Source organism: Coregonus lavaretus (assembly GCF_964263955.1).
Source record: "Coregonus lavaretus genome assembly, chromosome: 39".
Classification (NCBI taxonomy): domain Eukaryota; kingdom Metazoa; phylum Chordata; class Actinopteri; order Salmoniformes; family Salmonidae; genus Coregonus; species Coregonus lavaretus.
The window spans coordinates 24,012,381-24,025,440 of record NC_140026.1 but is presented as its reverse complement, the minus strand read 5'-3'; the positions used below and the strand labels follow the sequence as shown (position 1 = coordinate 24,025,440).

General features: G+C 45.3%; 1 protein-coding gene across 1 annotated transcript in view; it reads right to left on the bottom strand.

The window, feature by feature from the left end:
• The window catches only part of LOC311113006 (ankyrin-2-like), a gene marked incomplete at its 5' end in the record, with an annotated part of 103,136 nt that overhangs the window by 29,113 nt on the left and 60,963 nt on the right, over nt 1–13,060 (bottom strand). The window contains 9 exons of the mRNA XM_084156127.1: nt 643–5,478; nt 7,592–7,613; nt 7,978–8,010; nt 10,309–10,431; nt 10,560–10,685; nt 10,901–11,226; nt 11,382–11,586; nt 11,898–12,109; nt 12,423–12,577. Coding sequence (XP_084012253.1) covers nt 643–5,478; nt 7,592–7,613; nt 7,978–8,010; nt 10,309–10,431; nt 10,560–10,685; nt 10,901–11,226; nt 11,382–11,586; nt 11,898–12,109; nt 12,423–12,577 — 6,038 coding nt within the window. The remainder of the gene's footprint in view (nt 1–642; nt 5,479–7,591; nt 7,614–7,977; nt 8,011–10,308; nt 10,432–10,559; nt 10,686–10,900; nt 11,227–11,381; nt 11,587–11,897; nt 12,110–12,422; nt 12,578–13,060) is intronic.

The window sequence follows — 13,060 nt, the reverse complement described above, 5'->3', positions numbered from 1 at the left end:
AAGAAAATGCTATCTTCAACCGAGCACATGAGTAAAAAGACTCTTCACTGGCTTTCTTGTGCCCTGTAATGCTATAATGTTAGCTATTTGGAGGTATGTGTAGATAATTTACAGTAACTGAAACATATGTGTAATGGTGTATAGCTAGTGATTATCATGCAATTTTGGTAACTCTAGAAGAAGAAAAAAAAACATGAATGGAAACATACTGTATGGAAAGTAAATCGTAGTAGTTCAGCAATTTGTAACAGCTCCGGAAAAATGTAAGTTGGATTTTACATTTTTTTATCTCATTTTATATATTTCTGCTTTTCTCCTACAGCCTAACTGCGTTAATCAAACACATTTGATACTAAACCTGACTATGACCTATGACACATTGTCAAGCTAAAACTGATCCTAAATTCCTTAATTGAGTCCCCTGATGCCTTTAGGTCAATCTTGAGATTTGTAGAACACATAGAAGGAAAAGAGACACAAATACAAACACAAGACACCACTTAAACACCACAGAAGCAACCACAAAGAGTCTTTAGCTACCAAGAGCATTAGTTACAAGACACAGAGAAGCGGCACCTTTTAAGGCTAGTGTGCTAGCGAGGTACAATATAGAGAGAATGAGCCCCGTGAGGAGGGGGGTACCTTGACTTCTGACTGTATCGTTGGGAATTCGTTGCATCTGCGTGTCAACAGGGTCGTCCCACAGGGGTCTAATGGGATAGACGTCTCCGGAAGTAGGGAAATGCATTTCGGGAAAAGTCTCCCTCTCTATGACGGAGGGGTCTATGCCACTGCTCTCGTCATCCGAGATGGCAGCCTCATGCTCTTTGTCTTTCTCGGCCTGAGCCAATCTCTCAACCAGCTTTGCCGCTTCGTCACTAATCTCATCGACAAACTCGGTGGACTTCTTGCGCGGCTTGCTTTTCTCTTTGGCGGGGGTGGAATTATGGGATGGCTGACCAAGCTTGCCTCTAACTGGCAGCCTGGATTGGAAGCCGAAGCATGACTTGGGCTTGGTGGAGTAATCAGTGCTCATGGGACGAACCTGGCCCTTTTTAGCAGATGTCTTGTCTCCCTCACAGAAGCTCTTGGCTTTGGAAGACGAAGTCTTGGTTTTGGGAACTGCAGAGAGACCTGCATCTGTCTCAGACTTTCTCCTCGAGTCCTTTTTTACTGGGACCTTGAGCTTTGTGTCCTGGGAAGACACAGTATGTTTAACTGATGGCTCAGGCTTGACAGGGCTAGCCTTGCCTTTGACAGGTATTCTCGATTTAGACTCTGCAGAGGGGGTCTCTTTTTTAAGAGTTGCTGAATAGGGGGATGTAGGGTATGTAGAGGAGGAAGAAGTTTTAACCCGACTTTGGGAGCCAGCCTTGGCTGGAGCTATAGCTGGGGTTTTAGTTGGGATCTTTTTCACTTTTTCACTAGAAGTTGGGGTTTTGGTCTTTTCCATGGTTTTGGGGAGTTCTATAACTGAATGCTGCTCCTCGGGAGAGGAGTCAGAGGACTCTTGGTCTTGTTCAGGGTACACTGATCGAGTGACAGTTACTGCTGTCTCAACATTAGCTATCATTGGGTCTGGGGAACTATTTTCTACCTCTAGGGGGGTCTCCTCTACAATTGAATCTGGTTTAACTTCTAAAGCCTCAGGAGATACTGGGGATACTGAGTCTTTGTCTTTCTTAGTGATCTTAGCTGAGGCGGAAAGACCCATTCTAGGGATTCTAGATTTAGAGGCGTCTGATTTAGAAGGGGAGGCTGCTGCAGCCCCGCTACCTGTCTGATCGTCCTCTGAAGCATCTTTAGGTTGTTTCTCATCTTCCATTTTTATCTCTAGAGTCAGGTTGAGACCCACTTCACTGTCTAATGGGGCTGCTCTATCTCCTGGCTCTTCTCTGACCTGTTCAGACAGCGCCTCCTCTAGAGGATGCTCTCCTATCTGGAAGAAGTAAAAGCCCTCGTCCTCATAGGTCCGTTTGGTCATGTCAATAGCGCCGCTGCGGGTCATCTCGAAGAGCTTCCCCTCTTGGAAGAGGAAAGGATTGGGCTCGCTGGTTGGCGTGCTCTCCTCTGTGGGGCTCCTTCCTGGGGTGGTGTCTGTGGTTGCCCCCTGGGACTGCTGGTTCACCATCAGACCCAGGATCTTCTGCTCTTCCTCTTTGACGCGGGCCGTGAAAGCATCGTCGTCCTCACGCATGGCGCTCCAGGGGTCTGCCTCCGCGTTGGCGGTCACGCCCTTTGACTCGGTTCTGGGAGGTTCCTCTTCCTCATCGTCTTCCTCTGTGTCGTCATAGATACAGATCTCAGGTTTGAACATTTCCTTCGCTTGTCCGATAATGATGGTGGAGGACGTTTCTGCCTCAGGGGCTCCTGAGTGCCTCCTGTAATCTCCTTTCACTTCATCAGTTATATTTCTCTCTACCTGGCTGGGAGCCTTTACAGCAGATGTCTGCAGACTGCCTGCATCTGCCTCTTTCCCTCCCCCATCATCCTCCTTGCTTCCCCTTGATTTCCTCAAGCTTTCCTCCTTCTGCTCATCGGTTATGTTTGCAGCCCCCTCAGAGCTGGAAGACATGGTAGCCATTTTAGCTAAACTGTCTTTGTCGTCTGTTTGTTTGTGTGAATGAACTGATTGTGAGACATGCTGCTCTGAGACAGATTGTGGTCCCTCTACTGCTGCCATTGTAGCTACACTCTTGGACTCTGTGTGGTGGACTCCTTCATGCACACCTGCTGGAAAAGGAGAGGGAGGTTGTACTTTAATAAGGGATTCAACAGAAAGAGCTAACTCTGAGGTCCCTTTGGCCCCAGTGAGCCCACTCTCATTTGCGGACTCTAGTTCAACTGTTCTGAAGCTATCATCCCCTGCTTCGTCACCTGCTGAGGCACTGATATATTTTCTAGAGTTAGTTTTGGTTCTGGCGTCCTGGTCCATTTCCTCAAAGGTTTTTATTTTGGCTGCCATTTTAAACATCTCCTCCTCTGGAGTGAATTTCCTCTGTGCTTCTGACTCATCATCATCTTCCTCTGAGTCTTCGGTTATGACAGCTGGTGTGGACACCACAGATAGGAACATGTGGTCGGGGGTTTTGGGGTTTACCTCATAACTTACCTCTTCAGAACTAGGGGTGTCGGGGGAGAGAGGACTCTTACCGGAACTTTCCATCTGGGACAAAGTCTGCTCGATACTGTCATCATCGTTGGCACTAGCCTCCTGGTCCCTGAGTAGCCTACTACGCAACACGTCTGGGGGGAAGTCTGGGGCATTGGAGGGTTCTGGGTGGCTAGAGGACCCACTGGGCTGATCTAGAGCAGGAGGGAAGGTTTTTTGCTCTACCGGGCTGCTCTCTAAGGAGTCATGACAAGGGGATTCCTTGGTTGGGCTGGGCTCGATAGAGTCTGGGGTCCTATGGGAGGAGTTGTCTTCCATGAGGGGACTACCCTCGTCTAGAGAGTCTCTGTGGCTTATGGTCAAAGAGTCGTCCGCTAATGGACTGAGAGCGTCTGAGTCTTGCTGTCTTAAAGGCAGTTCTAAGTTTCCTTGACGCTGGGTAGAGGCACTAGAAGCAATGGTTGCAGCTAAGGCTGAGGCTAGCTTGTCATCAGGGCTCTCCTCATCACTAAGGAAGTTCTCTAAAGTCTCAGAAACTCTCTTTGTAAGCTTTCTCGGTTTAGAGGGCTTAGACTCAGCCCTCTGAAAAGATATGGACTCACTTGTGGTGCGGTCGTCTGCAGCCTTGCTGGAAGAGACAGGGAGGGTTATTTCATTTGATGGCTGGTCATCAATGGTCCCCACACCAGAGTCTCCAGACTTATCCTTACTTTTCTTGTCATCTTCGACAGCTATAGTAACAGCTGTTGAGTTTTTAGTGGACTGGTCAGCGTTTTTGGGAGAGAAAGAGAGACTGTCAGGGCTTGTTCCAGGAGTTGCTAAGCCCTGGTGTTTGAGGCTATCCTCAGAGCTCAGATGATGAGGACTACAATCACCCAGGCTGGCACTGGGAGAGTCTGCCACGCCTTCATGTTTTAAACTATCAGAGCTATCATCGAGGGCAGAATTAGGAAACTCTACGATTTCAGTTAAGTCTGACTGGGCAGGACTACCCTCTACAGAGATCTGCCTAAACTGTTGGTACTCTGGATTGTCCTCAAGCTTTGCTTTGATTTCAGCACCAAAATCTTTGGAGTGCTTTTGGTGTGGGCTAATTTGCTCGTCTCTCTCTCTGTGGGGCTCGCCAGGTATGGCGTCCAGTGATACTTCCCGTTCGTAACGGCTTGTCGTGGCTTTGATGGTGGATTTGGACTGAGTGGGCTGTGATTCTGATTCTGTTGTTTCATGCTCTGTAGAGGTGGTTTTGAGCTCGAAAAGCCCAGACTTTCTCTTTGAGGGGTCCTGCCCCTTTTGGAAGGATCGCAAGAGCTCCCTTACTGACATGGTCTCCTCCAGCTTCTCAGACTCAGTTTTGGGGGACTTAAGTGGGCCCTGTTTAGCGGTGCCCTGTTTTGCGGGGCTCTGTGTCGGGGTGGTTTCTTTGACCTTTTGTTGTATTTTGCTCTCCACAGCAACATTTGAAGGTTTGGTGCTAGTTGGCTTTCGGCCCTTTTGCTCTGCCTCCACTTTCTGCTGAAGGGCTTTGACTTTGTCTTTTATGGACCCAATGGGGGTCTCCTCTACTACTGGGGACACAGGTGACACTGGTTTAGGGTCTTTGGGTGCGCTAAGGAGAGCATCCCCATCGGTAGATTCCTCTGCCTGTTCCTGGTCCTTTCCTTTCCTCCTGACTGGCTTGTTTAGGTCAAAAGCAGGAGTTTTGATGTCCTTCTTTGTTGTTGTAGTTGTTGTTGTTTTTGTTGTTGTTGTTGTCATGGTTCTTTTTGCGCCTTTGCGCAGGACTACCTCTGTGAATTTCTCTTGGACCACTTCCCCCTGGGCTGTTGTACTGGTGCCCTCAGGTACATCCAGGAGATATTCTTTGAGTTCACCACTCAGGTGTGTGACCATCCCGGACACGTCTTTGATGGCTTTAGGTCTGGGAATCCCTCTGTTGACTCTGACTTCACGTAGTATGGGTTCTTGGGGTTCTAAGGCAGCCATATGTTTGGCCTCCTCTATCTCACAGTCTGAGAGGAGGACCCACTCTTCTTTCATTCTGGCTGCTCTTGCCACCTCCTTTGCCACCTCACCCTCATATGTTCCGCTCCTAAGTATCTTGCCCACTTTCTCCAAATCCTCTTTGACCTTCTCCATGATTTCAAACGGCTCGCCCTGAACCTCCTCAGCCCCTTTTTCCAGACCGCTCCCTTCCATGGAACTGGATTTTTCTGTGGAATCTGTGGTTAGGATGGCGGTCATTTTGATCAGGTCTTGTTTCATCTCAGACACATCGGAGAGGAGGTCCGGACTGGCCAGAGCCGTAGAATCTCGGATCAAATCTCTCTTCTGGACTGTAGTCTCCGTTGATGTAGCGTCTTCGTCATCTTCCATTTTGGCAAGAGGATAATTAAGGAGCAAAATAATAATAAATTGAAATGAAAAGGAGACAGACATTGGAGAATGTGGTCAGGACAGGAACAGTACAAACTGTCAGGGTTCAAAGGGTAAAGCAGGGCCACAGTGGCAACTACAGAAGGTATCAAAGAAAGGGGGTTTGGATCCACTTGGTTTCTTTGCGGACAAATACTGCAGCAAAGCAAAAAGCCAACTAAATCATAAAGATGGGAAGGGAATGAGCAGGAAATAACTTGCTTATACACATAGTCAGCACACCCACGCTCACAGCACAAAAGCGAGAACAAATCTAAAATAAGTACACTATCAAACAAACTATGAGCAAGAACAGACACAGACAAATCAACAAAGGATAAGGAAACAGGGACACAAACAAACAAATGGATAACAACATATAGGTAGACAGACATCCCAAGATTGTTTACAGAGAGAAAAAAAATTAAATAAAAAATTTAAAAATGCTATTTTGCCCTCTGAGAAGAAAGCCAGTGATAGCAAACTGTTAGGCAATGGTTTGCTGTGCTCTTTGCTATTGAACAGAACAAACCATTTTGTTCCTCTACTGCTATGGAAAATAAAGGGTTCTGAACCAGCATCAAACTGGTAAACTAATTTAAGGAAATTAACAGGAAAAGCATAATTGATTTAAGGGAAGGGCTTGTGGTCTTTTAGAGGACTGTATCCCTTCCTTATACTAACTTTGGTCTAGCTAAATACACTTTTGAAACATAACTGAAGAGAACATTTTAAATTATATTAAGAGCAACAGTGTATTAAATAAAATTCAAATAGTGAGTGAAAAGGAATTCAAAGATCAATGTTAAAGCAAAGAGTCAAAAGAACTCTCACACTTGACACACACCCAGACACAGGAACACACATACACACTCATGTAAGCCAAGTTATTTCCATGCAAAGCAAAGGGGAAAGTTGACATGCAACCTCTAGTGAAAAGTGAGTGGGGCAAATGTAAAGTGATTTAGGTAATAAAGAACCAAAACGTACCACTAGCACATCTGCATTTTGTCTTTATCAAGAGTGGTTCATTTCGGTATTCCCATTCAATAGTGTGGTGAAATGTCGTCTACTGTTTTCTCATAGTCTACAACTGCGAATGGTGAATCTAAAGCATCAATTCCATATTACATGTGTATGCAAATTGCCACATTCATCATGCATACATTGTCCGATGTAATGAAGCCAAATTGAACAAATAACATACATAACATCAGTTTATGTATAATGTATGTACTACTGTACATGTACAGTTTGTTTTGAAGGTATGTGCACCCAGCAATATTTTCCATATTCTATATATTGTATAAAGTGCCACACATATGTAGATATCCAGCCAGCTATGCTGAGTCACTTGACCATGATTAATGATTAATTCATTAATTCATTAGAGGCAAAGGGAAAATATTACACACTACATGGACAGGGTATGAACGAGGGGATCTGGAGGGTAGAAAGCTAGACTAGTTTGCTTTGCCATTCAGGTACTACAGGAACTTGGGGGACAATATTCCGTTGTCACATAAACATTACCACAATATGAATGAGAGTTTGATTTATGTGCGTAGTATCTCAGTTTCAACTCTCTCTCAATGTGTCCCAAATTGAAAATGGCAGAGGAGAAAGTGAACATGAAGACACTGGTGCAGTGATGTGTGAAATGAGAAAGTGAAGAAGTTTATGACTGATGAAGTTGTTGGCATAACCTTGGCTTGGTGGGGTGGGGTGACATTTGTGTTGTTTTGTTTTTGTGACAAAGACAAACATGTAGAAGTTTAAAGGGCTTTGAAAAAGAAGCGCGTGTGTAACAGCTTAGCTAATAAGGGTGATATGAAGCACAATGTTTATGCATTAGCTCTGGTTATCATTCTGTATTGCTTTCTACAATAGTCAACTAGCTTAACATCATTGGTAATGTCTAAATCTGTGGCAAAGCAATGTCATATTCAATTGGTTGAGTAATGCAGCCATATTATAACAGTTACAAGTTAAATAGCAAGACTATAAAGTTTTGGTATAGTTTAGAAAAAAGCAGTTAAAAGTGTTATCAAATAGTAAATTACTTACATTTCTCGAGCGTCCTGCTGATCTGTAAAGAGGAATACAAAAATTGCACTCACTATTAATACCATTTCAATCACTGTGTAAGAAAAATGTAGGCAATATTTTGTACACATTTGCTACCTTTGCTACAATAAGAAAATAAGTAATTGGACATAGAACTACTATCTTGATGAATAAGACTAATATCTAAAGATGGATACTCTGCTACAAGTGACAAGCAGATTGATGAGCAGTAGCATGGAGTATGCATTGCCTTCCTTTCTAATACCTAACATAGAGCTAAATGACAGACACAATAGTGAACATCTAGTGACACGTTTCTGGCCTGGGAAAAAAAAAGACATGAAAAAATAACCAGTTAGTGGGGGAGAAGAGGGGCACAATATTACCTCTTCCTCAGCCTCTTGGTCTGAATCAGATTCCTTTGGGGTGCAAAAAGCAGCAAGAAGCAGAAAGAGCGAGACAGACAGACAAATAGAGAAAGATGGAAAAAAAGAGAGTAGGCAAAGCAATGTTACCATAGCGACAGACTTGAAGGTTTGTGGCCGATCAATGTTGTTATGGGGAGGGTGTCGGGGTCAGAGTAAACCTGAAAGACCTCTCAAAGGAGAAGGGATTCATGCTATACTATAAGACAGCTACCAGCACTCACATATTGTAATGCTGGTTGCTTATAGTAAATCAATCACAGTTAAAAGGTGTACAAATGATTTTGAGAATACAAACAGGTTATGACCCCAATAAAACACCAATAAAAATGTGAAGGAAGATAGCATGCTATGAGCATGTCACATGTGCAGATTTGACATGTTAGTATGCAAGCAACACACTGTTAAGAAAGTATTCATGTACCTGTGGGAAATGCTCAGTTATTCTTGAATACACAAGTCAATCAATCTATTTGACTTAAGTCAGCAACGGTGAACACTCAGGCATGCAATGGTAACTGTTGGTGTGCTATACAGGACCCAGATTTTTACTGGTAAGGTCACATGGTCAGGAACAATTCCAGGTCCTTTTATTTTATTTTTTATTTCACCTTTATTTAACCAGGTAAGCCAGTTGAGAACAAGTTCTCATTTACAACTGCGACCTGGCCAAGATAAAGCAAAGCAGTGCGATAAAAACAACAACACAGAGTTACATATGGGGTAAACAAAACATAAAGTCAAAAATACAACAGAATATATATATATATACAGTGTGTGCAAATGTAGCAAGTTATGGAGGTAAGGCAATAAATAGGCTATAGTGCAACATAATTACAATTAGTATTAACACTGGAATGATAGATGTGCAAGAGATGATGTGCAAATAGAGATACTGGGGTGCAAATTAGCAAAATAAATAACAATATGGGGATGAGGTAGTTGGGTGGGCTAATTTCAGATGGGCTGTGTACAGGTGCAGTGATCGGTAAGGTGCTCTGACAACTGATGCTTAAAGTTAGTGAGGGAGATAAGAGTCTCCAGCTTCAGAGATTTTTGCAATTCGTTCCAGTCATTGGCAGCAGAGAACTGGAAGGAATGGCGGCCAAAGGAGGTGTTGGCTTTGGGGATGACCAGTGAGATATACCTGCTGGAGCGCATACTACGGGTGGGTGTTGCTATGGTGACCAATGAGCTAAAATAAGGTGGGGATTTGCCTAGCAGTGATTTATAGATGGCCTGGAGCCAGTGGGTTTGGCGACGAATATGTAGTGAGGACCAGCCAACAAGAGCGTACAGGTCACAGTGGTGGGTAGTATATGGGGCTTTGGTGACAAAACGGATGGCACTGTGATAGACTACATCCAATTTGCTGAGTAGAGTGTTGGAGGCTATTTTGTAAATGACATCGCCGAAGTCAAGGATCGGTAGGATAGTCAGTTTTACGAGGGCATGTTTGGCAGCATGAGTGAAGGAGGCTTTGTTGCGAAATAGGAAGCCGATTCTAGATTTAACTTTGGATTGGAGATTCTTAATGTGAGTCTGGAAGGAGAGTTTACAGTCTAACCAGACACCTAGGTATTTGTAGTTGTCCACATACTCTAGGTCAGACCCGTCGAGAGTAGTGATTCTAGTCGGGTGGGCGGGTGCCAGCAGCATTCGATTGAAGAGCATGCATTTAGCATTTAGTTTTACTAGTGTTTAAGAGCAGTTGGAGGCTACTGAAGGAGTGTTGTATGGCATTGAAGCTCGTTTGGAGGTTTGTTAACACAGTGTCCAATGAAGGGCCAGATGTATACAAAATGGTGTCGTCTGCGTAGAGCTGGATCTGAGAGTCACCAGCAGCAAGAGCGACATCATTGATATACACGGAGAAAAGAGTCGGCCCAAGAATTGAACCCTGTGGCACCCCCATAGAGACTGCCATAGGTTCAGACAACAGGCCCTCCGATTTGACACATTGAACTCTATCTGAGAAGTAGTTGGTGAACCAGGCGAGGCAGTCATTTGAGAAACCAAGGCTATTTAGTCTGCCAATAAGAATGCGGTGGTTGACAGAGTCGGAAGCCTTGGCCAGGTCGATGAAGACGGCTGCACAGTACTGTCTATTATCGATCGCGGTTATAATATCGTTTAGGACCTTGAGCGTGGCTGAGGTGCACCCATGACCAGCTCGGAAACCGGATTGCATAGCGGAGAAGGTACGGTGGGAATCGAAAGGGTCGGTGATCTGTTTGTCCTAGCTGTATCCTAGGCTGTGTTCAGGTGGAGGTCATGTTACGGTGTTCTTACCTTTGAGTAGGATGGTAGTGTGATGTTCAGGTTGCATATGGCGTTGTGGGCCAGACTTCTATAAGACCTGGGCTCTTTCATAAAGGACAGACGGCCACACGGATCCTGAGTGTTGTCTCGGATCTGTGGAATCATCAACATCATTATCGTCAGCAACCGACCTATTAACATACAGTTTACGATACATGACTAGTTTGTAATAAAGTAAATGATATGGAAGAGTGTATGAAGGATGGCCCAGTAATACTCACCTTGATGAAGAGTGCCAGCCTGTTCTCTTTGAAGGCAAAGAAGCTGAAGAGGTGGTGCTGGCCACTCTTAGTGAGAGGGACCAGGTTGCCAAAGCAGTCTGCATAGATGGGTTTGCCCTCCAGGACCTGAGGAGAAGCACACATCAGACACATAGAAACATGCCAAACCCTTCCCTGTTAGTCATCTACGGTCTGATTTACTAAACCTTCCCACTTTACTGGCAGTTTACTACACCTTTCACAGGAGAATACATTATTTTCAAAAGGGAACACCACAGAAAGATTGAGTTTAAAGGTACATCCCTCCCAGCCCTCGACCACACCTCTACTATGACACCCACCTCTACGTCTCTGCTCCTGGCCACCTCTGTGAAGTTCTCCTGCTGCTCGAGGGTCTTGTCCATCTTGTCGTCAGTCATACAGAAGCAGCGGAGCCGCGCTTCAATGGGGTCGTGGGTCTTGGCGAAGATGACGAACTTGGCCATGTAGGGAACACAGATGATCTCCCTGTAGACCGAAGTGGAGAAGTTGACTGACTCCTGCACCTGCCGACAGTCTATCAGCCAGAACCTGGCCGACACGTTGGTCGTGAAGGAGACACAGTCGTTGATGAACGTTAGGGGCGTGGTTCCTGTAATGTCCTCCCATTGGGCTGGCGTCGTTCCACCTTTGAAGAAGAATACAATTGAAAAATATTAGAAGGTTAGCTACAGACATCATAGTTTGTGTGTCCCCCTGCAGTGTGTGTGTGAGTGAGTCAGTGTGAGTGTACAGTATGTATGTATATATCTGTGTGTGCGTTCAATCCACCCTCTCTTTAACCTGTGATACTACAGAGCAGGCGCAGGGTGGGCTGGTCCCCTCCGAAGCCGTTGACCACAGGGTCAGTGTTACTCTTGGGAATGGGGATGGTCATGGTTATTGGTTTATGGAACTTCCTCCTCCGGGGCTCCAGGGTCACGATGGGGCTGAACGTTGCCTTGTTCCCCAGGAGCTTCTTCACCACGTCCACGTTCATTGGCTGAGCCTGGAGATGACAGGTAAGATTGACATTAGAGATCCCTTGGATCGGCTTTGGCGTTAAAACATGGATTATAATGTTGATAAAACATGATGACAGTGTAGTAATCATAAAATACTCAACGTATTTAACCTTTGCTCCATTTAAGCTCTGCCTCAGAATAAAGCAACGTGTCATTCTTTTTGATAATAACTTCTCCTGACAGCCGCTCATGCCATAGCTCCCCATTACTTGGGAAAATAAGTCTAGAACATTTTACAGACACTCAAATGAAATGTTGTTATCGCTTTATGAAGAGAGTATTTGAACTAAATGACCTGTAGTCCCACTTTGATCCTCTTGGTGAGTGCTCCCTCTGGGAAGACCGCCTGGACCGTAGGCACCACCGTGCTGCTGAGGATGCCCCCCTCTGGACCGATCAGGTTACTGTCCTGTTTGACCCGGGACACCACCGCAAAGTACTGTGGGAAGTCCCTGGTGATGATGCGGCAAATACGCTTCTTCTCCAGTTCCTCTGGAGGGTCCAGTTCTGGAGAGGAGGACAGAAGGAATGGTGGTTCATTTGACATTGATTCAGATTATGGCTCTGTTGAAATACTTTGACAATGAGTTCTTCCTTTCTCCCTCCTTGGAGTAATCACTGCTCACATGACTGGGTTGGAGTAAGCTATATAGTGAAATCCTTGCTTTGACCTATCCAGCCATTTTAGATCAGTGAATACTCCAAGAAAGGGAGGCAGGAGGGAATGCTTCTCCAAAGTATTTGAACAGGGCCTCTTGGCAATGGCCTCTAATGATGACGATCACTAAGTGTTGTCTCGCGTTGATGACATCACACTCACCTTCGTCCATGCCGTTGAGGATCTGGTTGAGCTCCTCCTCGGTGTGTTCACAGTGGTGCTCCTTCCAGCTCTCTCCTGTCTCACTCCTCATGATCACCAGCTCCCTCTCCTTCCCCCTCAGGGCAGCGAAGTGAGGGATCTCCACGACTACAGGCCTGCAACCAGGGACAGGGAGCACGGTGAGTGTGTGTGTGTGGGTGGAGATGGGGGGTTATGTGTGTATGGGAGGGTCACGGTGTGTGTATATGCGTGTGTGTGTGTGTAAAGAGTGTGTGTAAGCAACCACATTTCTAACAACTCACCTGATGAGCACAGTACAGTGTGTCAACTACAAATGCCTATGGGACAGTCATGCTAAACATCCAGCAAGATACCAAATGAACCAATAAAACCATGAGGTTGAACAGGCAGACAGACAGCACTAAACATAGAAAGCCAACCACAAGGTAAGGAGCCGAAAGGTAACTGGGAACAAAACAAACATACAATGTGTGTAGTGTCTGGGATGCTATGACAGAGATCGCAAGTTGGGCAAGTCACCAGGGCCCGGTTTCCCGATAGCGATGGAACTTAAGCTTACAAGTGCTTTAACAATGCATCTTTCCTACAACGGCCGAAGATGTAACATGCGTTTCCCA